Source organism: Pogoniulus pusillus, chromosome Z (assembly GCF_015220805.1).
Source record: "Pogoniulus pusillus isolate bPogPus1 chromosome Z, bPogPus1.pri, whole genome shotgun sequence".
Classification (NCBI taxonomy): domain Eukaryota; kingdom Metazoa; phylum Chordata; class Aves; order Piciformes; family Lybiidae; genus Pogoniulus; species Pogoniulus pusillus.
The window spans coordinates 37341368-37366874 of record NC_087309.1 but is presented as its reverse complement, the minus strand read 5'-3'; the positions used below and the strand labels follow the sequence as shown (position 1 = coordinate 37366874).

Here is a 25507-nt window from a genome sequence, read left to right as displayed (position 1 = left end):
GCTACAATGCTTACATTTTCATCACTGATAGCAAAGGATGACTTCCAAAGTCGGAGTCATCTGCTATAGGAGTATCTCTCAAACAACCCAAAGCAACTGTGCTGGCTTTGCAGGCAGGGAAGATGTCTGCTGGAGCTAAAGCTGTGGATTCTTTGTACTGAAAGTTGCTCAGGTCGGTCCTTCCTCTTCAAATTTATGTTTATAGCATTTAGCACAGAGTCAGCATCACTGAAATGATGAAAAGCAGTACTTCATGAACTAATGAAGCTACAAGTGAACAAGTGCAACTGAGGATTAATTAAGCAGGCAACTGAACTGCTGAAAAAGAAAAAGCCACATTTATTTGGGTTTCCTTTATTAAAAAAAAGTTTCCACTTTTGTAAAACTGTATTAGCTAATTAGGTAGTTAATTTTGAAATGGAGATTTTATTTTTTGCTACACACAGCAGAATCTTACAACATTTTGAAGAGAAATCATCATTAATTCTAGAGGTTAGAAAAATAAACTGCCATTTTTTGTTTGTTTGTTTCTTTCTTTTTCTGTTTTCTTTTGATAAACAAATGATTTATTGGGATTTTATATTTTTCAGGCTCACTAACAACATTTTCAGACAAAAAGACTTTTTCCTGTGGTGAAGCTTAGTAAGGACACTGGCCATCATGAAAGCTGAAGGAAAGAATGATACCTGCCTTTAGATGGGCTTCTTAGATCAGCAAAGTGCTATGTTGTGGTTTCTGCCTCCAAAAGTGAATTACCTCAGCTTAAAGTTAAATACCCTAAACCTCAAAGACCTGCACTGTGCATGTAGGTGAGTATCACAAACAGCAGCAGGGTGTTAAAACTGACAATCATGAATAGCTATCTCCAGATAAGTCTTTTATCACAGCTGAAAAATAAATAAATAAACAAATAAATTCATATTTCTGTGCCTCTACGTTAGACTGGGATTATAAACATAAATTAAAATCTTCCAGGCAACAAGAGTGAGGGTTTGGTGGGAAATTCCTGGTGACTCCAACCCCTGGCCAAAGAAAGCCAAGCTCAGCTGCAGGCTTGATCCACATCTACCACTGGATTTCAAATGAGTTACTTCTTACTTGTGCTTGTGATAAAAATACAGAATTTATATTCATGCCTTACATCTGCTTCCTATGTCAGGAATTATCACAGAATCAGAATGGTTTGGGTTGTAAGGGACCTCCAAAGGTCATCTAGTTCAATCCCCCCCTGCCGTGAGCAGGGACATCCTCCAGTAGATCAGGTTACTCACCTTGAGTATCCACAGGGTTTTGGGCCTTAACTACTTCACTGGGCAACCTTTGCAGATAGCACTGTCATGCTAATGAACTTGTTCCTAACACCCAATCTAAATATCTTCTTCTCTTTTTTCAAACCATTGCCCCTCATCCTGTCACTGCAGGCCCTTGGAAACAGTCTGTCTGCAGCCTTCTTGTAACCCACTTTAGATATCTGAAGGCTGCTACTGGGTGTCCCTGGAGCCTCCTCCTCTTTTTCAGACTGAACAACCCCAGCTTCCTCAGCCTGCCTTCACAGCAGATGTACTACAACCCCTGATCACTTTTGTGGCCCTCCTCTGGATCTCCTCCATCAGGTCCAAGTCCTTCTTGAGTTGATGATTCCAGAACTGGACACAGCACTCCAGGTAAGGTCTCAACAGAGGAGAGTGGATTGAACTCGGTGCCATGGTTTAGTTGACTGGCTAGGGCTGGGTGCTAGGTTGGACTGGATGATCTTGGAGGTCTCTTCCAACCTGGTTGATTCTATGACTCTATGAAAGAATCACCTCTCTCCATCTGCTGGCATACTTCTCAATGCAGCCCAGAATGCCATTGGCCTTCTGGGCTGCAAGTGCCCACTGCTGGCTCATGTCTAGCTTGTTACCCACCAGAACCCTCAAGTCCTCTTCGCAGGGCTGCTCTCTTTCACATCATTCCCCAGCCTGTATTGATAATGGGTATTGTCCTGAGCCAGGTGCAGGACCTTGCACTTGGCCTTGCTGAGCCTCAGGAGGTTCACTTAAGCCCACTTCTCTAACCTGTCTAGGTCCTTCTGGGCAAAACCCCATCCCGCAGTCTCACTGGCCTCACTGCTCAGCTTGGTATTATCAGCAAACTTGTCCTGATCTAGGCGCAGGACCCCACACTTTGCCTTACCGAACCTCCTGATATTTTTCTCAGCTCACTGCTCCACCTTTCCTAATTCTAGTAGTACAACTAGGATCAAGTTCACTTTTTGATTAATCCCTTTAGTAGTTCTGAGTATACATCACACAACAAAGAAAGCTTACAATCTAAATGACGTTAGAAATGTCAATACCAAATTAACTTAAAACTCCTGAATAGACACAACCAAGACTATATCACAGAGGAAAATTCCACATGGATAAAGGAAAATAAATGTGACCTTCCCATTGCTAATTCCCAGGATTTCATAACAAAGAAAGTAGCTGAAGAGCTAATGCTTTAGAATTACTGATCACGTGGTGAGCACCATTCCATCCAACTTCCTTATTTGCCTCTATTCCAATTCCTTTTCCAGCGAAACCTCATTTATGCAATGCTTTAAGAAACCAACCTGATGTCAACAAAACATATTTTGCAATAGATAACATTTACTGTCAAACACATCCTTATGTTCTTCCAAGTTTATTAATTATCCTGCAGTGACTAGTTGCCATCATGTCTGATCCCAGCTAAAAGGTACTAATGAGCCGCAAAGAATTAATGTGATTATTGTTCTGCAAGAAACATATTCATACAAAACAGAAAGATTAATATACGAACATCACTTTAACTTGTCCTAGTTCAAGGGCAGGACCCTCTACCACAATGAATTAATTACTTGGCAATCGTTAAGGTGAGATTTGGAAACATATTAACCACCCATCTACCCAAAATCCTGCTCCAAAGTAAGAGACTGCAAAGATCTCCACCAGTTACAGAGCATAATGAGAGCAGAGATTTTGTCACAGAGCTCAGCCTCTTATCTTCAGTGGAGACCTTCCAGAAGTGCTCATGCAATTGTCTCTGACTGAAGTACATGATCACATCACAGGTTTTACTCAGGCACAGCTTGCATTATTCAAAACCACTTCAGCAGTAACAAACAGCAGGAACTCTGAGACACTTTTACCTGTGGATTTACATAAACCAGGTTTGTTTCTACACTTTTTAGCTATTTATTTCTCCATCTGCTTCTCAATTTGTGCTGAGTCAAGTGCACCTGTGATGGAGGTGGTTAGAACATAAAATACCTGTGTACATTAGATTCAGAAAATCATAGAATCATAGAATCAACCAGGTTGGAAGAGACCTCCAAGATCATCCAGTCCAACCTATCACCCAGTCCTAGCCAATCAACTAGACCATGGCACTGAGTGCCTCATCCAGTCTTTGCTTGAACACTTCCAGGGGACAGTGACTCCACCACCTCCCTGGGCAGCCCATTCCAATGGCGAATCACTCTCTCTGGGAAGAACTTCCTTCTAACATCCAGCCTATACTTCGCCCAGCACAACTTGAGACTGTGTCCCCTTGTTCTGTTGATGGTTGTCCGGGAGAAGAGACCAAATCCCACATGGCTGCAATCTTCCTTCAGGTAGTTGTAGACAGCAATGAGCTCTGCCCTGGTACACACTGACATTGTACAACTTTGTGATCTTTCCTTTCCCAGCTTTGTTCCCATACATTAAAAAAAACCCTCACCTATCTTGAGTCATGGCTTCAGCTACTGTTGGATATAATATATTAAATGCAGTGATTGTATAGAATTGTCTGACTAGGGTACAGCTATTGGAATATTATACAGTGGAACATAAGCCATGGACAGGCGAGTGTGCACAAGCTCAGTAAGTGCTGAGTTAAAGTCAAAGGTTGGAATGACCTTAGAGAATGGCATAACAAATATAAACAAATGTAAGGTTGGAGTCTGTGATTTTCTCCTATCTCTGCTTAGACACAATATGTGTGTTGCTGAGAGAATACGAAGAATGTCTATGCTAATTAGTGTGTAATCCTAATGTAGTCCTAACACAAGTGTATGTAGCCAATTAGAGTCTAACATGATTATGTAGACTTCTGATAGAAAGTATATAAGCCTATGCTTGGGGTGCACCAGTCTCTAAGGTCATTCCAACCTTCTACTTTATCTTTAACTCAGCACTTACTGAGCTCATGTACTCTCGCCTGCCCATGGCTTGTGTTCCACTGTATAATATTCCAATAGCTGCACCACAGTCAGATAATTCTATAAAATCGCTGCATTTAATATTGCTACATCCAACAAGTTACTGCTTTAGATTTTTTTTTTTTTTTGTCTCTGAAAGAGAAATTATTTCCTAACCTACATTCAGGACTGAATCTTCCCGACTTTGCATCTGGAGCAGTACAGAACTACCTTCTCAAAAGCACCCATAATGAAAGCCCTCGTGACTTTGTGTAACACAGTGAAAACAATTCCACAGATTCATACAGCTGCATTGGTTGGAAATGCCCTCTCAGATCGTCTAAGTCCAACCATCAACCCAAGACTATTAAACCACATCCCAAAGTGCCATGTCCACGTTTCTTGAACGCCTCCAGAGACAGTGACTCTGCCACCATCCTGGACAGCCTGTTTATTGCAGGGTAAGAGTTAGCTGTTATACTATGGAATGGAATTCCTCCCAGGGGATGGAAAGTCTCATGAGGGAGGCACTGGAATACACATACTGTAATATGTTATTCCATCCTTTTTCCTGTAAAATCCCTATTTCAGGGAGAGAACTTCCAGAGTTCCCTTTCTTGGCTCTGAGGTGTTTCAGCTCTCAGCTGCTCTTTCACATTCGGCTGCATGGGAGGCAGTTGCAATTGGGTAGGTTTAGACTCACTATTAGAAGTGTTCAGGCATTGGAATGGACTGACCAAGGAGGTGGTGGAGTCATCTGGATGTAGTGCTTGGAGATATTGTTTAGGGTAAACCTTGTAGAGTAGGGTTATCAGTTGGAGTTGGTGATCCTGAGGGTCTTCCCCAACCTGAATGTTTCTGTGATTCTGTGATTCTTGCTATTTCTGCTGCAAATCCTACCTCAGGGTCTATTCTGGTTTGGCTAGGCCTTTGCTGATTCTGGTTGTATATATTTATTTTTCCCAAAATACCTTTTGTACTTTGTTTCTTTTTGTTAATATTTTTCCTATTTAACTTCAATTCTGTGTGAGTGTTTTTATTACTCCTTTGGGACGAATCCTGCATTCTGTCCGGAGCCGGCGCCAACCAGGACACTGTTTCAATGCCTGACCACTCTTTCAGTAAAGAAATTATTCCTAATGTCCAAACAAAACCTCAATTTTGCTGCAATCTGAGGCCATTTCCTTTCATTCTGTCACTCAATACTTGATAGTCCTACCTGCCATCTGCTTCTATACAGAGGTTGTAGATCTCTCCTTGGACTGGCTGGAACATGAAGTTCTCTGTCACACCATGGACTACAGAGTCATCTGTCTCAAACTGTTGTAGGACAAAATAAAATGCTCTAAGCCTTTGGATGCTATCTGTGCAAGAACCAGGGATGAGTACTGAGTCTGGGACTAACATCTGTCATTAGCAACTTTATGCTATAGTTGAATCAGACACCTCCTATACTTGGGTAAATGATGGGATGGCTCAGTATTAAATTTGATTCAGTTCTGTGTGTTTATTCACAAGCAGCCAATCAAGAATTTGAGTTTCACTGTTTTCCAGGTTACTGTTTATTAAAAGAACTTTCCTATCCTATTTGAGCTGTGAAGTGAAACAAGTAGTTAATTATCTCCTGTTTGATCACTCCTCTCTCTTCTTTCCTAGAGATTCATTAAATTCATTCATCTCCAGCAAATAACCCAGCCACACAAAATCATTTCTGTTGATACTCATACCTTGTGTTTTAGAAACTGGTTTCTAGTGTCTCTTCTCTATCTTATTCCAGAAAGTTTTCCTAGCTCGCTCACATTCTTTGAATCAATGCTTGTCCACCAGCTGCCTAGCTAGTAATGTAGAAAGCAGAATTTCATGTAAGATGTCTCCTTGATGACTGGCTTCCCATCAAAATAACATCTCAGTGGGTTTGAAGCGTTCTGTGAAATGTTTTGAAGCAGATGACATGATACAGTCACATACTTTGAAATGTTCTTACATGAAGTTCTCCTAAGCAACCAACCTTTCCGATTGCTTGAATTTACAAATCCAGTAATTAAAAAATAAAAAAAGAAAAGGAGTTTCCCAATAAATGGAAATATTAAATAGATAATAGGCTATAGCCAAGCATCCTAGGTTAAAGGTTTTTAATGGCTGAATATGGTCAATTGATTATTTTTTTTATGCAATGAACTTTTTATGCTCTTGGTTTTATGCTCTGCCTAAGATACAACCCGAAGTCTTCATTAACTATGTGACTGATAATTCATTGTGATTCCAAGCACTTACAGTTTTCACAGTCATTCTTCAGAGTCTGTTCAGATCTGCATTTGTATGAGTGTCTTTGCTACAAATCATTATTTTATTTAGCACAAAATACTGACATGACCTACACGGAGACAATAAAAGAATAACCCAAATGAACAGTCTGTCTTGTCCTTGTGTTATGACCTGTTTGCTTCACTCTTATAAATCCACTTCATGTCATTTTCAAAAAGCAACTTTCTGCGCAAGAGGGAAAAAAATACCATGGGAACAAAATCACATCTGCCCACACATAAAATCTTACTATGGCCTGCTGATTAAACTATCAAAAACTGCACAAGTATACTTAATCACAGATAGCTGCAATCATTAGGAGGCTGGTAGTTACAAAAATCTCATTCAGTTTTTTTTCAAAGGCAATCAAGACAACAATATGCTTAAAACTGCACTTGCCATACAAAGCTGGCAAGGTCAGGCTGTGGTTTTGTGTATATCAATAATTAATCCAATTAAGTCTTGAAAAAGACTTGTTAATCTACTGTTTGTGGAACATTAGCTGCTTGGAAGACATCAAGAAGTAGCTCATGAGTAAACTGTAAAAAATGGGGGGAAAAAACCCCTATAAAACATATTCTTGCACATACTCTTGCACATGGAAGTGAGCAAACAAAGTGACAGAGGTGGAGGAAAAACGGAAACTAAACATTGAATAGTCAGTTGTAACGTTAATTAGCTGTAAAGGAAGACCATTGAGGTACTATTGTTCATGAAAGCCCCCCCAGAAGATAAGCTAAATTAAGAATGTTTTGGAAATTTCAGATAAACACTGCACAGCTGTTGCTAGGGAATGAATTTATCTGTTACAGCAGCTGCTGAAACTCTTCTGTCCATCAAGACTGGTCTGAGGAAAACCTTTCAGTGGGGAAATGAGCAATGGGAGATTTGCTAATCAGGAGAAGTAACAGCTATCCACCTTTTTTTACTACAGCAGAATGGCACATGTGAGTGGACAGAACAAAAGTAGAGGAAGAAAGGAGGCAGAAAATGGGAGTAAGAGTGGAGAAATGAAAATGAAAAGCACGAAGCAGAGAGAGACAGCAGTATAACTTGCTTCACAGTATGATACAGATGAAAATAATGAATAGGCAACTTGGAATGCTGCTGTCTATTCCTCTCTGTGTGTGGTCTCCAACTGTTTGTGATGTTGAGAAAAAAATAGGGTATAATGAAAAAAAGAGCTGGAAGGCATTAGCTGATAGAATCTCTTATACTTTAAAGTGATAAACAGAACATTTGACTGTTTGCAATGAGGACAGGAGGTGTGAGGTAATGTAGCAGCATTCTAACATATGTTACAGCATTGCTCATACATCTGAGCTTTGGCAAACACAAGGAGGTAATCTATAAGGAGATGCTAACAGCCCTGTGCATTAACACTACTTGGTGACTCCACATCAGAAAAGTGAACAAGGCTGATAAAGCAACGTTATTCCTATGAATAGCAAAGTAGAAATAAATAGATACTGCCTGTAGTGTTATCAGTGACACCAAAATGCTGCGTTGGTTGACAAAAAAAAACAAAATCCCAACAACAAAAAATGACCCACAAACAAACAAATATAATCTTAATCATATGAGTATTCCAGGTTTATTTCTTACATGCTCTATCACCTGGTCACAAGGTCATGACTACTGGAGCACTTTTCTCCCTCTCTCTTTCCATGGGGTAGAGGTATTTCAGTTGCTTCTACATCTCCACACTTCCTAGACCGAGACCTTAAAGCACTCTAACAGCATCTGCATTGTCTTTTACTTTAGCCTGAGCTTTAAGTATCTACAGAGGGAATCATGTATATATCAAGCCCCTCAGGGACACAGTACTTTGATATCTGATGGAACTCCATTGGCAAAATTACTCCTTCTTCTGGAAAAAAATGAAAAGATGCTGAAATAACATTCCTGTGGGAAAAGTACTGTTCCTACTTCCTCAAATGACATTTAGGTGATCAGGGCAACAAACTGGTTTTTTTTTTATAGTAACCATCCTTCCTCACTGTTACACTATTGATACAGTAAAATTAACCTCAGTGAAAATGAGAACTGGCTGCTAATAGCAACTGCAAAAATGGAATTTGCATGGACAAGACACTCAATGTTCCAACATGCAATAGACAGAGAGGTACTTTGCTTCCTGGATAAGGAAGTAAACCATTCTGAATCAGACCATCCTCAGGTATCATGAAAGATGAAAACAACTTATGAAATTCCAGCAAAGTGCACAAAATTCAACTAATGAACACAAGGTAAGACCTCAGGAGATAAGATGAATATAAATGAATACGTCGAACAATCAAATGTGTATGCAAGTGTTTAAGTTCTCTTGTTGGGGTGTAAGACCTGAGACAGGAGTCACCCAAATTTGCACAATTTTGTCATACAGAAATGCCTGACCCCTACAACTTAGAACTGGAGTCATAGAGGGTTTTTCTTACATAGCCACATTTTACAGCATCACTAAGTATAATGCCTTGTCTGATGATCAGGTGCCAGCTTGCTTGAGAATAGAATTTCTTGACCTTCAGATTATAAAGGATCTTATCCATCTCCTGAGGACACATTATATATATATGTGTGTGTGTGTGTGTGTATGTGTGTATATACATTATATATATAATAGATATATAGATATATATATATAAAATGTATGTGTGTATATATATGATCAATACAGCTTATATATTCAGAGAATCATAGAATTAACCAGGTCGGAAAAGACCTCTAAGATCATCGAGTCCAACCTATCACCTTACCCTTCTAATTAACCAAAATATGGCACAAAAATGCCTCATTCAGCCTCCTCTTAAACACCGGTCAGGGATAATGACTCCAACACCTCCCTGGGCAGCCAGTTCTAGTGGCTAATCTCTCTTTCCATGAAGAACTTCTTCCTAACATCCAGCCTAAACCTGCCTTGGTGCAGTTGGAGGCTGTGTCCCCTTGTTCTGTCACTGGGTGCCTGGGAGGTGAAGAGATCATCCCCCACCTGGCTACAACCTCCTTTCAGATAGTTGTAGACAGCAATGAGGTCTCCCCTGAGCATCCTCTTCTGCAGGCTGAATGACCCCAGCTCCCTCAGCCTCTCCTCTTAAGGCTGTGCTCCAGCCCCCTCACCAGCCTTGTTGCCTTTCTCTATACACTTTCCAGCACCTCAACATCTTTCTTAAATTGAAGGGCCCAGAACAGGACACAGAACTCAAGCTGTGGTCTAACCAGTGCTGAGTACAGGGCAAAATGAGGTCCCTTGTCCTGTTGGCCACACTGTTCCTGATACAGGCCAGGATGCTGTTGCCCTTCTTGGCCACCTGGGCACCACTGCTGGTTCATGTTCAGTCAGCTGTCGACCCCCAGGTCCCTCTCTGCCTGGCTGCTCTCAGCCACTCTGTCCCCAGTCTGTAGCACTGCATGGGGCTGTTGTGGCCAAAGTGCAGAACCCTGCACTTGGCCTTGTTAAAACTCATGGCGTTGGACTGTGCCCATATGTCCAGCCTGTCCAGGCCCTTTGCAGAGCCCTCCTGCCCTCAGTTCAACACATGCTCCCATGCAAACTTATTGATGCAGGACTCAATCCCCTTGTCCAGATCATCAATAAAGATATTGAACAGGACTGGGCCCAGCACTGATCCCTGGGGAACACCACTAGTGACAGCTGCCAGCTGGATGTGGCACCATTCACCACCACTCTCTGGGCCCAGCCATCCAGCCAGCTCCTAACCCAGCAAAGACATCTTAAGAGGATAGTTTCTTCTACTACAAATCCCTGATTAGTTCCAGCTTAGACTATCTGATTCTTCTTGGGTATTGTGGACTCACAGGCAGCAACATGTAATAGAGATGGGCCCTCAGAGACTTAGTGATCATAAAACGACACTGCTCTGCTATAAAAGCATTCAATTTAGATTACTCTACTATGAAATTGCCTTTTATGTAAACTAATCCCAAGTAGTTCTACTTACTACTAGGCTGAAACCACTTCTGAAAGAAACTGCCTGAACTTCGCCCTGTGCTCCGACTTACTGTGAATGACTGAAATCAGCTAATAAGGAATTAACTCATTCAGTATGAAACCTACTAACAGAGTCATTGGGAAGAAAACATAACGAAGAAAATAGGTGAGGCCACAAGAAATCACTGTGTGTATTCACAGAATTATATTGAGTTGGAAAGGATTCTCGAAGGTCATGTTGTTCATGACCTTCGACCCCCCTGAAGTCAGCAGGGACTTCTCCAACTAGATCAGGATGCTGAGGGCCCCATCAAGTTTCACTCTGAATGTCTCCAGTAATGGGCCCTTCACCACATCTCTCAGCAGCCTGTTCCAGTATTTCATTATCTTCATTCTAAAGAAATTGCCTTCAGCGTAAGGAGGACATCGAACTGCTGGAGTAGGTCCAGAGGAACGAAAGATGGTCAGAGGGCTGGAGTACCTTCCCTGTAGGGGAGCTGCAAGAACTGGGGTTGTTTAGCTTGGAGAAGGGAAGGCTCTGGGAGACCTCACAGAATCCTTCAGTACCTCAGGGGCCTACAAGCTGGGAAGAGACTTTTCACAAGGGTTTGAGTGATAGGAGGAGAGGGAATGCATTGAAGCTTGAGAAGGGCTGATTTACACTGAACATTAGAAAGAGATTCTTGACATTGAGGGCAGTGACACAGTGGAACAGGTTGCCCAGGGAGGTCATGAATGCCCCCTCCATAGAGGTGTTCAAGTCCAGGCTGGATAAGGCCTTGAACAACCAGGTCTAGTGGAAGGTGTCCCTGCCAGTGCCAGGGGGTTGGACTAGACGACCATACCATCAGTGTCCCTTCCAACCAAACCCATTCCATGAATCAATCAACTTCCTTCTAAAGTCCAATCTAATCTAACCTGCTTTAGTTTTTATAACTATTGTCCCTCACTCTATAATCACAGGTGTTGTAAAAGATCCCTTCTTCTTTTTTTTTTTTTTTTTATGGTTCACTTCAGATTTTGAAATGCTGCTATGAGCAGCTCCAGGTCCCCCTGGAGCCTTCTCTTCTCCAGACTTAACAATCCAAGCTTTTTCAGGCTATCCTTACAGCAGAGGTGCTCCAGCTCTCTGATCATCTTCATGGTCCTTCTCTGGACTGTCCTGATTAGGTCCATGTCCTTCTTGTGTTCATGACTCCAGAGCTGGACACAGTACTCTGGGTGAGGTCTCACCAGAGTAGAGCAGAGTGGCAGAATCACCTCTCTCCCTCTGCTGGCCATGCTTCTTCTGCTGCAGTCCAGGATGTCATTAGCCTTCCGGGCTGCAAGTGTCCAGCTTCTAATCCACCAGTACTCCCAATTCCTTTTCTGCAGAGCGGCTCTCTATCACATCATTCCCCAGCCTCTATTGATAATGGGGATTGTTCTGCCTTAGATGCCAGGACCTTGAACTTGGCTTTTTGAACTTTGCAAGGTTCACCTGGGCCTGTTTCTCCAGCCTGTCTAATTCCTTCTGGATGAAATCCCATCCCTCAGTCTTGTCAGCCTCACCACTCAGCTTGGTATCATCAGCAAACTCGCTGTTTGTAACATTGATGAATATATTGAATAACACTGGTATTAACAGGAACCCCTGAGTGACACCACTTGTCACCTATCTCCATCTGGACATTGAGCCATCGACCACTACCTTTTGGATGTGTATTATACTGGAACATGGTTATCAGCAGGACTAGTGAATATACATCATGAATGCCATGTAAGGAACTGGTGGGAGCAGCTCACATAAATTTTCTTATTGATACATCTTTCCCTTATGACATCTGTTAACATGTCTTAAAGCTAGCTGTGTACAGAAATCTAATTTTAATATAAATGCAGCAGTTTAATTTTAAACTAATATTTCTCTACTACAAAATGAAAACTAATTGTAAATGCAGACAAAGTTGCTGGAAAACATAACTGTCACTTCTTATATTTAACCAAGTAAATCATACAGTGTGAACTGAAGTTTAGTGCTTACTCCTGAATGGTGTTTCCCCCAGCAATGCACTTCCAATTATATTTACTTATTTCTTCCTGTTAGATGACATGGTAACAAGAAAGCTTTTTACTAGTAAAATTTATTAGGAAATTTGACCATCAAAAAAGCTTAGAAGAAACATCTGCCCATTCTGTGGGACTTCACTTATCCCAAGACGAATGGAATATTCCACAACCTGTCTTAATAGAGTTCATGCAGGGTTCTGCATTTTCACAGTATCACAGTATCACAGTATCACCAAGGTTGGAAGAGACCTCACAGATCATCAAGTCCAACCCTTTACCACAGTGCCCAAGGCTAGACCATGGCACCAAGTGCCACAACAACCCCAAGCAGCACTACAGGCTGGGGACTGAGTGGCTGGAAAGCAGCCAGGAAGAAAGGGACTTGGGGGGTACTGATAGATAGTAGGCTGAAGATGAGCCAGCAGTGTGCCCAGGTGGCTAAGAGAGCCAATGGCATCCTGGCCTGCATCAGGAACAGTGTGGCCAGTTAGGACAAGGGAGGTTATTCTTCCCCAGTACTCAGCACTGGTCAGGCCACACCTTGAGTACTGTGTCCAGTTCTGGGCCCCTCAATTCAAGAGAGATGCTGAGGTGCTGGAAGGTGTTCCAGAGAAGGGTGACAAAGCTGAGATGGGGGCCTGGAACATAAACCCTATGAGGAGAGGCTGAGGGAGCTGGCTTGTTTTGCTGGAGGAGGCTCAGGGGTGACCTCGTTGCTGTCTACAACTACCTGAAGGGAGGTTGTAGCCAGGTGGCAGTTGGCCTCTTCTCCCAGGCAAGCAGCAACAGAACAAGGGGACACAGTCTCCAGTTGTGCTGGGGAAAGTATAGGCTGGATGTTAGGAGGAAGTTCTTCACAGAGAGTGATTGGCATTGGAATGGGCTGCCCAGGGAGGTGGTGGAGGCACCATCCCTGGAGGGTGTTCAAGAAAAGCCTGGATGAGGCACTCAGTGCCATGGTCTAGTTGACTGGCTAGGGCTGGGGGTAGGTTGACTATGATTCTATGGATTCTGTGATTCATGCAGGGGCAGAGAGATTGCATAAGGTCCTTAAGAAATGTAGCCCTTATGATACACCATCCAGGGAGTTAATAGCTGAGTACTCATTTGAGGAAGGTTCTGATGACTTTAGTAACATCAGACAAACAACAACAACAAAAAAAAACCAACTGGTTTTACTGAGCAAGTTGCAGTATACCTCTAGAAGAAGTGGAAATCTTTTCCACTTTCCATTGTAACACCTGTAGAATCCCTCTTAGTCTAAATACTATTTTTTTTCCTAAAGAGAGGAAACACTGACACTAAGGGTGGAAGAAGATCAGCTACTATTTACTGAAACATTTCACACTGAAGAGTGACAGGATTAAACACGCTTGCATGGAGGTGAACTTCTAGAGTGGCACCACTTGTGGATCACTTGGTGCGTTCTCTTTTATTTTCCTCTGTGCCCTCTCAAACCTTATGGGTTGCTCAGCTTCATAGAGGGCCAATGGTACCACATTCATTTCCCAGCAAGGAAATCTCAGCCCTCGCTGTCCTCAGAGACAATGAGGTTTTATAAAGCAAACTCCTTCAGTCTGAGCAACTGTATTCTAACTGTATTGTGTTGCATGAAAATATTTGTTTTTTCCCTATTCCACAAGAGTTCAGTATTTCTGCTCTGCACCCAGGCTTCTTCAGAGACAGCACTTTAATTGGTATTTCCCATCAGCCGACTAAAAATCTGTTGGTTTACCACAAGGCAGCACTGAACTGAGATGAAGGCTTCTCTCTACTGTCAGAAGACAGGCAGACCACTCAGTGCCACAGGCTGCCCCTGTGGTGACAACAGAGAGTCACTTTACCCACATCGTTCAGGAATATGACTGGATGATCTTGGAGGTCTCTTCCAACCTGGCTGATTCTATGATTCTATGCTTTTGCAAATTCCTCCTATCCTGGTATACATGGGATTTTCATTTGGGTTTCTGATTACGTATGGGGGAAAAGAAAGAATTCCATAAGTTTGGAAGAGAAAGACTAAGGTTAACAACAAAATAGCAGAATCAACATTTCAGTTCAAGCAGAAGTTTCACTTTTACATAGTGGCAGAAACTGCAGGCTCTATGACCATTTATTTCTACCTTGCTCCTTCACCATCTCTTGGAGATTTCATCATTAATTTTAAAATCTATCTTAGATGTGGTAGAGTTGTGTTTTCTATCAGCCCTAGCCAATCAAATACACCATGGCACTAAGTGCCTCATCCAGGCTTTTCTTCAACACCTACAGGGACAACACTCCTCCCACCATCACTGGGTAGCCCATTCCAATGGCAAATCACACTCTCTGGCAAGAACTTCCTCCTAACACCCAGCCTATCCACCCCCTGCACAACTTGAGACTGTGTTCCCATGTTCTGTTGCTGATTGTCTGGGAAAAGAGACCAACCCCCCACCTGGCTACAGTCTCCCTTCAGGTAGTTGTAGACAGCAATGAGGTCTTGCCCTGAGCCTCCTCTATCTGCAGGCTAAACAACCCCAGGCTCCCTCAGCCTCTCCTCATTGGGTTTGTCTTCCAGGCCCTTCACCAGCCCTTGTTTGCCCTTCTCTGGACATGTTACCAGCACCTCAACATCTCTCTTGAATTGAGGGGCCCAGAAATGGACACATTACTCAAGGTATGGCCTGACCAGTGATGAGTACAGGGGCAGAATAACCTCCCTTGTCGTATTTGCCACACTGTTCCTGACACAGGACTCAGGGTGAACAACACACTGCTTTTAAACAGTTAAACATAGCAATGTAATGTTCTTCACCATGCATTTCCATCAAGCCAATGGTGGGCTGAATTTGGATTGCCAGCTTGTAATTAATTATTATATATCTTAAGGGAGGAATGATGATGCTAACTGGTACAGTAGCTTCAGGATTGGATAAGAAAATACATTTTTACTGTTTGTCCAATAGGGAATGACACAGTTCCCTATATGTCCTTTTGGTTTGGGTTTTTTTTTTTTTTGTTTTTTTTTTTGTTTGTTTGTTTGTTTGTTTTTTCTTCTTTTTTTTCTTTTTTCTATGTTTGACCACTAGACCTTTATTTTGCATTACAGGAGGAGAAGAACAGGACATCATCTGTGCACAATTTTTACTGTAAACAGGTTGTGAATGTTCAAATTATTTCAGAATAAAAAATAGCTACTACATATTAAACAGCAGCTCAGTAGCATGAAAAATGTGACAGAGCAAACAACCCCCATGCTCACGTCTTTTACAATACTCTGCTGTGGAAGTGGCCTGTGCATCCACACTGGAATTTTAATGTGGAGAAGCCACATCAGGGTGAGTGTACACGCACGAGCCACATACAAAGTGCTGTATTCATATGTTTCCTGCCTGAAATTCCCAGCAAATCACGGGATGCATATGCTTCCCATTAGATTATATTTAAGTTTACTTTTTTTTTTAAAAAAAAGATAATTTTGTTGATTACAAGAAGCACTGCAATGTGCATCTCATTGTACTGCAGTCTTTCTTTCACTTAAATTTACTCCAAAACTGATAATTAGAGTCTAGTATTTTTTCTTCCCTTGTGCATTTAGAGTATTTTCATATGACTTGTTTGTAAACATTGTATTCTGCAGATCTACTTCCATCTTCCCTAAAACAAGCCATGGGTGTTTGATATGCAATCCTGACCCTATTCAGAATTCAGCAGGAATCATAAACCATTAACAGGTGGTTCAGACTCCACTCAGTGCAAACATGGGCATTTTCCTAGGTAGGCAGGAGCCCTAAAACCTCTGTTGCTGAGATTTGTAGGAATTGACTGATCTCACTTGAATCTGCGTGTCTGCTCTGAGTTAGGTTGGAGAAGAGGGACCCGGGGCTTTTTTAGTCTGGAGAAGAGAAGACTGAGAGGAGATTTAATAGATGTATATAAATATCTGAGGGCAAAGGGTCAGGAGTGAGAAGGGGACAGGATCTTCTCACTTGGTCCCTGGGATAGGACAAGGACCAATGGATGTAAGCTGCAGCACATGAGGTTCCACCTCAACACAAAGGGGAGCTTCCCTTACAGAACACTATGAGTACTTAATGAGTCCTGGAATACTACTCATTGGTGACCTCATGATCTTATGAATATATCAGAAGGGAACAACAAAAATAAAAGTTTCAGGAGTAGAATCATAGAATGGTTTGGGTTGGAAGGGACCTCCAAAGGTCTTCTAGCTCAATCCCCTGCATCAGCAGCGGGACACAACTCCATAAGATATAGGTTGCCTAGAGACTTGCTGAGCTTGACCTTGGTTATCTCCAGGGATGGGGCATCAACTACCTTTCTGGGCAACCTGTTGCAGTTTTCGCCACCCACATGATAAAGAACTTTTCCTAATATCAATCTAAATCTGCTCGTCTGTAGTTTGAAACCATTGTCCCAATCCTATCACTCCAGACCTTTCGAAATAGTCCCTCTCCAGCATTTTCATGGGCCACTTTAAGTCCTGGAAGGACTGCTACTAGCACTGCCTGGAGGGCCTTCCTAAGTCTCCTCAAAGAGCAGGTGAACATTCATTCTTGCACCGCTTTACAGACCCCCCTATGAAGGGATGGCGGCCAAATACCGTGAATCCTTCTCCATCACTGACAAAGGACTGCGACCAGCCTGGGCAGAGCACGTTCGAGCGGCGAGCGGAGCTGCAAGGTTTAGCTGCCACCTACAGACAGCAGCCATCAGCGCACCGGCAGCCGCCGAGAAGCGCTGCCAGCCTAACACCCAGAGCAGGCACCCGAGCAAAACCAGCTGCGCGGGAAAAACACAGGCGCTAGCCGCAGAAGTTTCTGGGGGCTGTTGTTCTTCTCCGATGAAAATACAACTGCACACTGAAACATCAGCTTCCTTCATTCTTCAGGCTAGCTTGAGAAAGCTGAATCACAGAATGTCAGAGGTTGGAAGGGACCTTGAAAGACCATCAAGTCTAATCCCCCTGCCAAAGCAGAATTACCTAGGGTAGGTTACACAGGAAACACATTCAGGCTGGCCTTGAAAGTGTCCAGAGAAGGAGACTCCACAACCTCTCTGGGCACTCTGCTCCAGAGCTCCATCACTCTCACAGTAAAGAAGTCTCTCCTCATGTTGAAGGGGAACTTTCTGTGTTTTAGCTTATATCCATTGTTCCTTGTTCTATTACTGGGTGCCACTGAAAAGAGCCTGTCCCCTTCCCTCTTGACTCCTACCCTTAAGATATTGATAGACATTATTAAGATCCCCTCCTCAGCCTTCTTTTCTACAGACTAACAGTTCAAATTCTCTCAGTCTTTCTTCATAGGAGAGATGTTCAAGTCCCCTTAATCATCCTTGTATCTCTTCATTGGACCCTCTCAAGTAGGTCCCCTGTCTTTCTTTGAATTGGGGAGCCCAAAACTGATACAGTATTCCAGGTGTGGTCTTACCAGGGTAGAGTAGAGGGAGGAGAACCTCCCTAGACCTGCTGGATACGCTTTTATTAATGCACCCCTGGACACACAAGGGTCATTGGTTGTCCCCTGGAGTAATTACCGTCCACTCAGAACTGCTTTCCAGCAGTTTCCTGGACACACTGTCACACAAAAAGAAACTCTATAAGGGAAAGGACAGCTATAATGGGAGTTATATAAGGAAGCTGCCCTGAGCAGCTAGAGATCTGCTGCAAGGCAGAGTTTGACTTGAATCTAGCCAGGGATGTCAAAGGGGACAGCAAGGATTTCTACAGGTATATTAATGGTAAAAAGAAGCCTAGGGAAGGTGTGGGCCCCCTCAGAAAGGAAATAGGTGAAAGAGTCACAAGTGACACAGAAAAGGCTTACGTTCTCATGACTTCTTTACTTCAGTCTTCACTGCAAAGGCCTCCAGCCACACTCTGGAGTCATGGAAGATAATGGCAGGGGCTGGAAGGAAGAGATGCCCCATCATAAGTGAAGATCAGGTTTGTGATCACCTGAAGAACCTGAAAGTGCTCAAGTCCATGGGGACCAGATGGGATACACCATGGGTGCTGAGAGAACTGGCAGATGAGGTTGCTGAACCCCTCTCTATTATATTCCTAAAGTCCTGGCAGTCTGGTGCAGTCCCCACTGACTGGAAAAGGGGAAACATAACTCCCATTTTCAAAAAGGGTAGGAAGGAGGAGCCAGGGAAACTCAAGCCAGCAGTCTCACCTCTATGCCCAGTAAGATCATGGAGCAGATCCTCCTGGAGGCACTACTGAGACAGGAGACTACTGAAGAGGTAGATTTGGTACAATCAGCATGGCTTCATCAAGGGCAAATCCCTGCCTGACAAACCTGGTGGCCTTCTATGAACAGGTCACTACATGAATAGATGAGGGGCAAGCAACTGATGTCATTTACCTGGACTGAGCAAGCCTTTGACACTGTACCACTTCACATCCTCGTCTCCACGCTGGTGAAACAATGGGTTTGATGGGTTTGCCCACTAGATGGATAAAGAGATGGTTTGATGGCCACACCCAAAGAGTGGCTGTGAATGGGTCCCATGCCCAAGTGGAGGCCAGTGACAAGCGGAGTCCCTCAGGGTCAGTCCTGGGACCAGTCTTGTTCAGCATCTTTGTCAGTGACATAGCAGAGGCATTAAGTGCCCCCTCAGCAAGCCTGTGTGGTGGAGCAGACACACTGGAGGGAAGTGACCTGGACAAGCTGAAGAGGTGGGCACAAGCCAACCTCCTGAGGTTCAACAAGACCAAGTGCAAGGTCCTACATCTGGGTCAATGCAACCACAAGCACAAATCCAGGCTGGGCAGTGAGTGGCTGGAGAGTAGCCCTGAGGAGAGGGACCTGGGGATGCTGGTGGATGAGAAGCTCAACATGAGCCAGCAGTGTGCACTCGCAGCCCAGAAAGCCAACCAGAGCTGGGCTGCAGTAGAAGTGTGGCCAGCAGGTCCCTCTACTCCACTCTCGTGAGACCCTTCCTGGAGTACTGCATCCAGTTCTGGAGCCCCCATTACAAGAAGGATGTGGACCATGCTGGACCTGTCCAGAGAAGGGCCACTGGGATGATCAGAGAGCTGGAGCAGCTCTGCTGTGAGGACAAACTGAAAGAGTTGGGGCTGTTCAGTCTGGAGAAGAGAAGGCTCCCAGGTGACCTTCTTGTGGCCTTTCAGTATCTGAAGAGGGCCTACAAAAAGCTCGGGAGGGACTTTTTAGGATATCAGGGAGTGACAGGACTGAGGGGAATAGAGCAAAGCTGGAGATGGGTTGGTTCAGACTGGACATAAGGAGGAAGTTCTTCCCATGAGTGGTGAGAGCCTGGAATGGGCTGCCCAGGGAAGTGGTTGAAGGCCCATCCCTGGAGGTGTTTAAGGCCAGGCTGGATGAGGCTGTGGCCAGCCTGATTCTAAGGTAGGGTGTCCCTGCCCATGGCAGGGGGGGTTGGAACTAGATGATCCTTGTGGTTCCTTCCAACCCTGACTGATTCTATGATTCTATGATGACTCCTAGCCTGTACTGGTTTCTGGTGTTATTTCTCCCCATGTGCAAGACTGATGTAACAGATAAATATCCAATGTCTACTGCTGCCTAAAGATAAAAATGCAAAGTACTGAAGTTTTCCCTTGTATGTAATCTAGGAATTAGTAAGTGCTGAGTTTCATGTAACAGGTTCTCAATTAATCATGTCTGTAATAGCTCCACTCATACAGATGAACTGATTAGCAAATCACAAAACTTTTAATTGCATTGTAAATATCTAATAATACACATACAATCCAAACACTCATCAGCTGGTACAGCTGCACAACCATCTTCTATTTACACCTCTTTTGTTAAACTTTGGGCTAGTTCTCTTCAGGCAGAACACATGCTAACATATCACAATAAAAGTAGCTGTATAAAGATTTTCCTTCAGCTGTTCAGAACTGCTAGCAGAGGAGTTTGGTTTGCTCTTGTTTAGCATTCTCCTTTTCTTTTCACTCTTCCTTAAACCAACCTTCTCTTCTTCAACAGCTGCTGCCAAACTGCCTTTACTTCCTCTCCAGCCTTACTGTCTAAAATCCTGTCTCATTAAGATCCTCTTTCAAAAGTTTTGTTCTAAGCTTTCAGAATAACTGCAGGGCAAAAAGAGAAGAGATCAGGAGAGCCATGAAATATGGGAGTTAAGGCTGAATTACAGAAGGACGTAGAACTGTTTAAACATACCTCTGAACTACTGTATTAATAAATTTCCACACCACAGAACTATGCTTAAAAATCATTCTGCACAGATCAGTACCTCACACAGAAGCTGAAATGCAGAGTATTTAAGCAAAAAACAGCTAGCCTGTGGCCCCAGGCTGAAGCTAACTTTCTCATCTTCCAAGTCCATCTGCTGGTAGAAGCAAGCACAGTACTGCAGCAGCCAGAGATATCTGATTTCTCAGTATGACTTTTGTACATGAAAAAATGAAGTAATGGCATTTTTATTCTCTTATACCTCAGTAGGAAATACTTTCTAAATTAATTTGCTAACTTCTGTAATCTTCTGCTGCATCAACAACTTCCACTTTTCTCCACGCATTATGTACATGCCTCTCAGTTTTATATATATAGATATAGAAATATGTAACATTTTTACTAATTATCAACATTTTTTCTATTTATGAGAAGATTTAAAAGTAAAATCATCCAGAACCTCTCCAACACAAAAAGCCTTCTGTGAAAAAAAACACAACAACACAACTGAAGAGAAAGGAAGAAGATTCTCTGTAACAGAAACGCAACATATTGCCAAAGAAATGGAAAAGTGACGGTAAGTTGGATAAGGATTGTTTCATTACACACAGAATATAAAACCATTCCAGGAATGCAGACAACTCAATATTCATTGTTTCCTTCAAGCAGAGTAACCCTTTGCAAATCTATCATTATATTGTAAAATATGCTGCAGAGCAGCAGTCTTGTTTTGGATGATGTTGACACATTACCATATGCAAGTTCTGAGCCCTTTTATGATCCTGTCTCAAATTGAGTCTGCACATATGTATTAGTGACCATGCACATTTGGGTCTTTGAAACAAAGCAACTTCCCATGTAACTACACAGAACTGTTAAAACCCATTAAGTATGATTTCAGAAATCAGGAACAGCGATGTCAAAGTACTTTTACACTCAAAGATGCAAGAAATTTGCTGGCATACAGTGATCTCTACAAGTGCTGTGATTACCCTTCCCGCTTCTATTCAGATTCCAGTTGTGTGATGAACTTTATCAATACACTCCTTTGTACAGCAAAGAACTACATCATGAGGTAATATGAATAAAATGATATATTGACTGTGGCAAGATACAAAAGCTTGTCTGAGTGATATGCCAGATCACACAGAGATAGTCCAACTACCTGGAGTACTTCCCTGATGTGACACATTCCTCTAAGTACCTGGCTGCTAAAGGGCTTGAATTCCTTCAGCATTCTTGCCTTCAGCATATATTTAAATAATTATCTACCACATCTTCATAGCATTAAAAATATACCTGAAATTGCCATCTTCAGGAATCTTTTTGTAAGTAATTTTAAAGTGCTTGAGGATATTAATAGATTTGTTTTTTACCAGAAGTACCAAAGCTGAGGAGGTTATATGTTATAGAAAAGAGAGGCATACCCTTCTTTTATACTCCGCTTCATATTCTCTTATCTGCACTTTGAACCAGTATGAGAGAATCAGGAAGACTTTCTACAGTTTGTTCTTTTCTATTATATTTTTCATAACTACACCTTCCTACAAGGACTAACATGCAAAAGAGATTTCATCACTGACAACTCAAAATACACCTTTCCCACTGAATTTATGACTGTTGACAATGATCTAGTTAATATATTAATTAAACAACAAAATCAATAAATCATAACTTTGGAACTTGTTAGCTTCAACTACACAAACCATCTTCAAAACTTTTATTGTTCCACATGCAGGACTGCCTACTCATGTGGCTGCATCACCTCTAAGCTTTCCCTAAATATTTTCAGGAAACATGTTTGAATTCCCAGCATGGAATATGGGTTTCGTTATAAATACTGCATTTTGAAACTCTATGTTTTCCAAAGTTGTTTGTGCTGTGGAAAAGGAGGTCTGCTCACACATGGACACAGAAGAGAGGCAAACCAAAGATGTGGTTAATTCACACTTAGAGATGTCAGACTTTCTTCTTACCTGAGTTCCCAGACAAGCAACCATCATGTGAATGAGAAGTTTAGCTGCAAACATTGCACATCTGGTGCAGAAAAGATGGGAGATAATAGCCAAAGTGAAACCTACACAGAAACAAACAAAAAAATTAAATTTAAATCTTAAGATAGTAAGCTTTGCTAGGTAAGAATAACAGTGCTGTATCTCTGAAAAGGGACAGCTCATTAGAAAACAAAGAAACCCCAAGCCTGCAGGAGAGAATATGTTCACTTTATTTCACACATATCACTTGTGAATTTGTTACTCAAATGTTACTCAAGTTACTCATCTATTTAACTTTTTCATAGGCTTGAGAGCTAAATTAGTTGCATAATCTGTCCCCAGGACAACTGGCCTCCTGAGCTGGCAAATGGACTCAGGGACCAGAACAGTCCCCCTCTAATCCATGAGGAAGAAGTAAGGAACCTGCTGAGCCACTTGGATCCTCACAAGTCCATGTGACTGGATCAGATCCATCCTAGGGTTCTGAGAGAGCTGGCAGCTGAGCTGGCCAAGCCACTCTCCATCATTTATCAGCAGTCCTGGCTCACTGGAGAGGTCCCTGAAGACTGGAAGCTGGCCAATGTGATACCCATTCACAAGAAGGGTCATAAGGAGGAGCCAGAAAACTACAGACCTGTCAGCCTGACCTCAGTGCCAGGCAAGGTCATGGAACAGGTCATCTTGAGTGCCATCACAAGCACCTACAGGATGGCCAAGGGATCAGGCCCAGCCAGCATGGGTTTAGGAAGGGCAGGTCCTGCCTCACCAACCTCATCTTCTTTTATGATCAGGTTACCTGCCTGGTGAATGTGGGGAAGGCTGTGGGTGTAGTCTACCTGGACTTCAGCAAAGCCTTTGACACTGTCTGCCACATGCAACTCCTGTCAAAGCTGGCAGCTCCTGGCTTGGACAGATTCACTCTGATATGGGTCAAGAACTGGCTGGAAGGCAGAGCCCAGAGAGTGGTGGTGAATGGTGCCACATCCAGTTGGCAGCCAGTCACTAGTGGTGTTCCCCAAGGATCAGTGCTGGGCCCAGTCCTTTTCAGTAGCTTTACTGATGACCTGGACAAGAGGATTGAGTCCAGCTCAGTAAGTTTGCAGATGACACCAAGCTAGGAGCAGGTGTTGATCTGTTGGAGGGTAGAAGAGCCCTGCAGAGGGACCTTTATAGGCTGGATGGGTGGGAAGAAGCCAATGGGATGAGATTTAAGAAGGCCAAGTGCAGGGTTCAACACTTTGGCCACAACAACCCCAAGCAGCACTACAGGCTGAGGACAGAGTGCTTGGAGAGTAGCCAGGAAGAAAGGGACCTGGGGGTACTGATAGATAGTAGGCTGAAGATGAGCCAGCAGTGTGCCCAGGTGGCCAAGAGAGCCAATGGCATCCTGGCCTGCATCAGGAGCAGTGTGGCCAGTAGGACAAGGGAGGTTATTCTTCCCCTGTACTCAGCACTGGTCAGGCCCTCACCTTGAGAACTGTGTCCAGTTCTGGGCCCCTCAATTCAAGAGAGATGTTGAGGTGCTGGAAGGTGTCCAGAGAAGGGCGACAAAGCTGGTGAGGGGCCTGGAACACAAACCCTATGAGGAGAGGCTGAAGGATCTGGGGTTGTTTAGCCTGGAGGAGGCTCAGGGGTGACCTCGTTGCTGTCTACAACTACCTGAAGGGAGACTGGGCATTGGTCTCCTCTCCCAGGCAATCAGCAATAGAAACAAGGGGGACACAGTCTCAAGTTGTGCAGGGGGAGGTATAGGCTGGATGTTAGGAGGAAGTTCTTGCCAGAGAGAGTGATTTTCCATTGGAATGGGCTGCCCAGGGAGGTGATTGAGTTGCTGTTCCTGAAGGTGCTGAAGAATAGCCTGGATGAGGCACTTAGTGCCATGGTCTAGTTGACTGGACAGGGCTGGGTGCTAGCTTGGACTGGATGATTTTGGAGATCTCTTCCAACCTGTTTGATTCTATGATTCTATGATTTAAGCAAATTTTTTCAGCTAAAAAAAAATTCTGAGCTATATGGACGATTGTCATGACAATCGAATATAAAGCAAATGCAACTCTTCAGCTTTTCTATTACTGCATCCAAAATTGTTTTTAAAAGCAAATGACTAAATATTGCTTCCAGGTGCTTAGCATGGCTTTGAGAGACAGCTCTGACAGGCTGTCTGATCAAGTGGAGCCTTCTGAGGAAGCCTTCTTACTCCAGCGGGAGAAGACATAGCAGTCACAGGCTCTCATCCTTCTAGAGGAGTTTAACCACCCTGACATCCATTGGGAAAGAAGCACAGCTAGCAATCCAAGGCAATCCAAGTAGGCTCCTGGAATGCTGAGATGACAACTTAAGACAAGAAATTATCAGCTCTACACAAGGGGATGTGTTATTAGGCTTGTTGGTCACCAACACAAGTGAAATCATCAGGGATGTCAAAGTCAAAGGCAGCCTGGGCTGAAGAGATCTTCTGCTAGTGCAGTTCGCTGTCCTAAGGGGTATGAAGCTCATGAGAAGCACAGTTAAGACTCTTAAATTTTAGAAAAGCAAAATTCCAGCTCTTCAAAGAGTCAGTAAGTAAGATCCCATGTGAAACAGCCCTCAGGGACAAGGGAGTGGAGCAGATCTGGCAGATCTTTAAGGATGCTTTCTGTAAAGCACAAGAGATGTCAATCTCCACATGTTAGAAGAAATCAGGCAATGAAGGCAAGAGACCACCATGGCTGATCCATCACCTGCTGGTCAAACTAAAGGGCAAGTTGGGGCTATAACAGAAATGGAAGAAGTGACAGGCATCCTGAGAAGAGTATATGGATATTACCTGGTTGTAACATCCCTATAGGGATGAGGTCAGGAA

At 43.2% G+C, this 25507-nt stretch overlaps 1 protein-coding gene across 1 annotated transcript in view; it reads right to left on the bottom strand.

Annotated features, from left to right (window-relative positions):
- Positions 1-25507, bottom strand: part of ADGRV1 (adhesion G protein-coupled receptor V1) — a 450458-nt gene that overhangs the window by 217755 nt on the left and 207196 nt on the right. Inside the window, 1 exon segment of the mRNA XM_064176319.1 lies at positions 22648-22748. Within this exon segment, the coding sequence (XP_064032389.1) occupies positions 22648-22748 (101 nt within the window).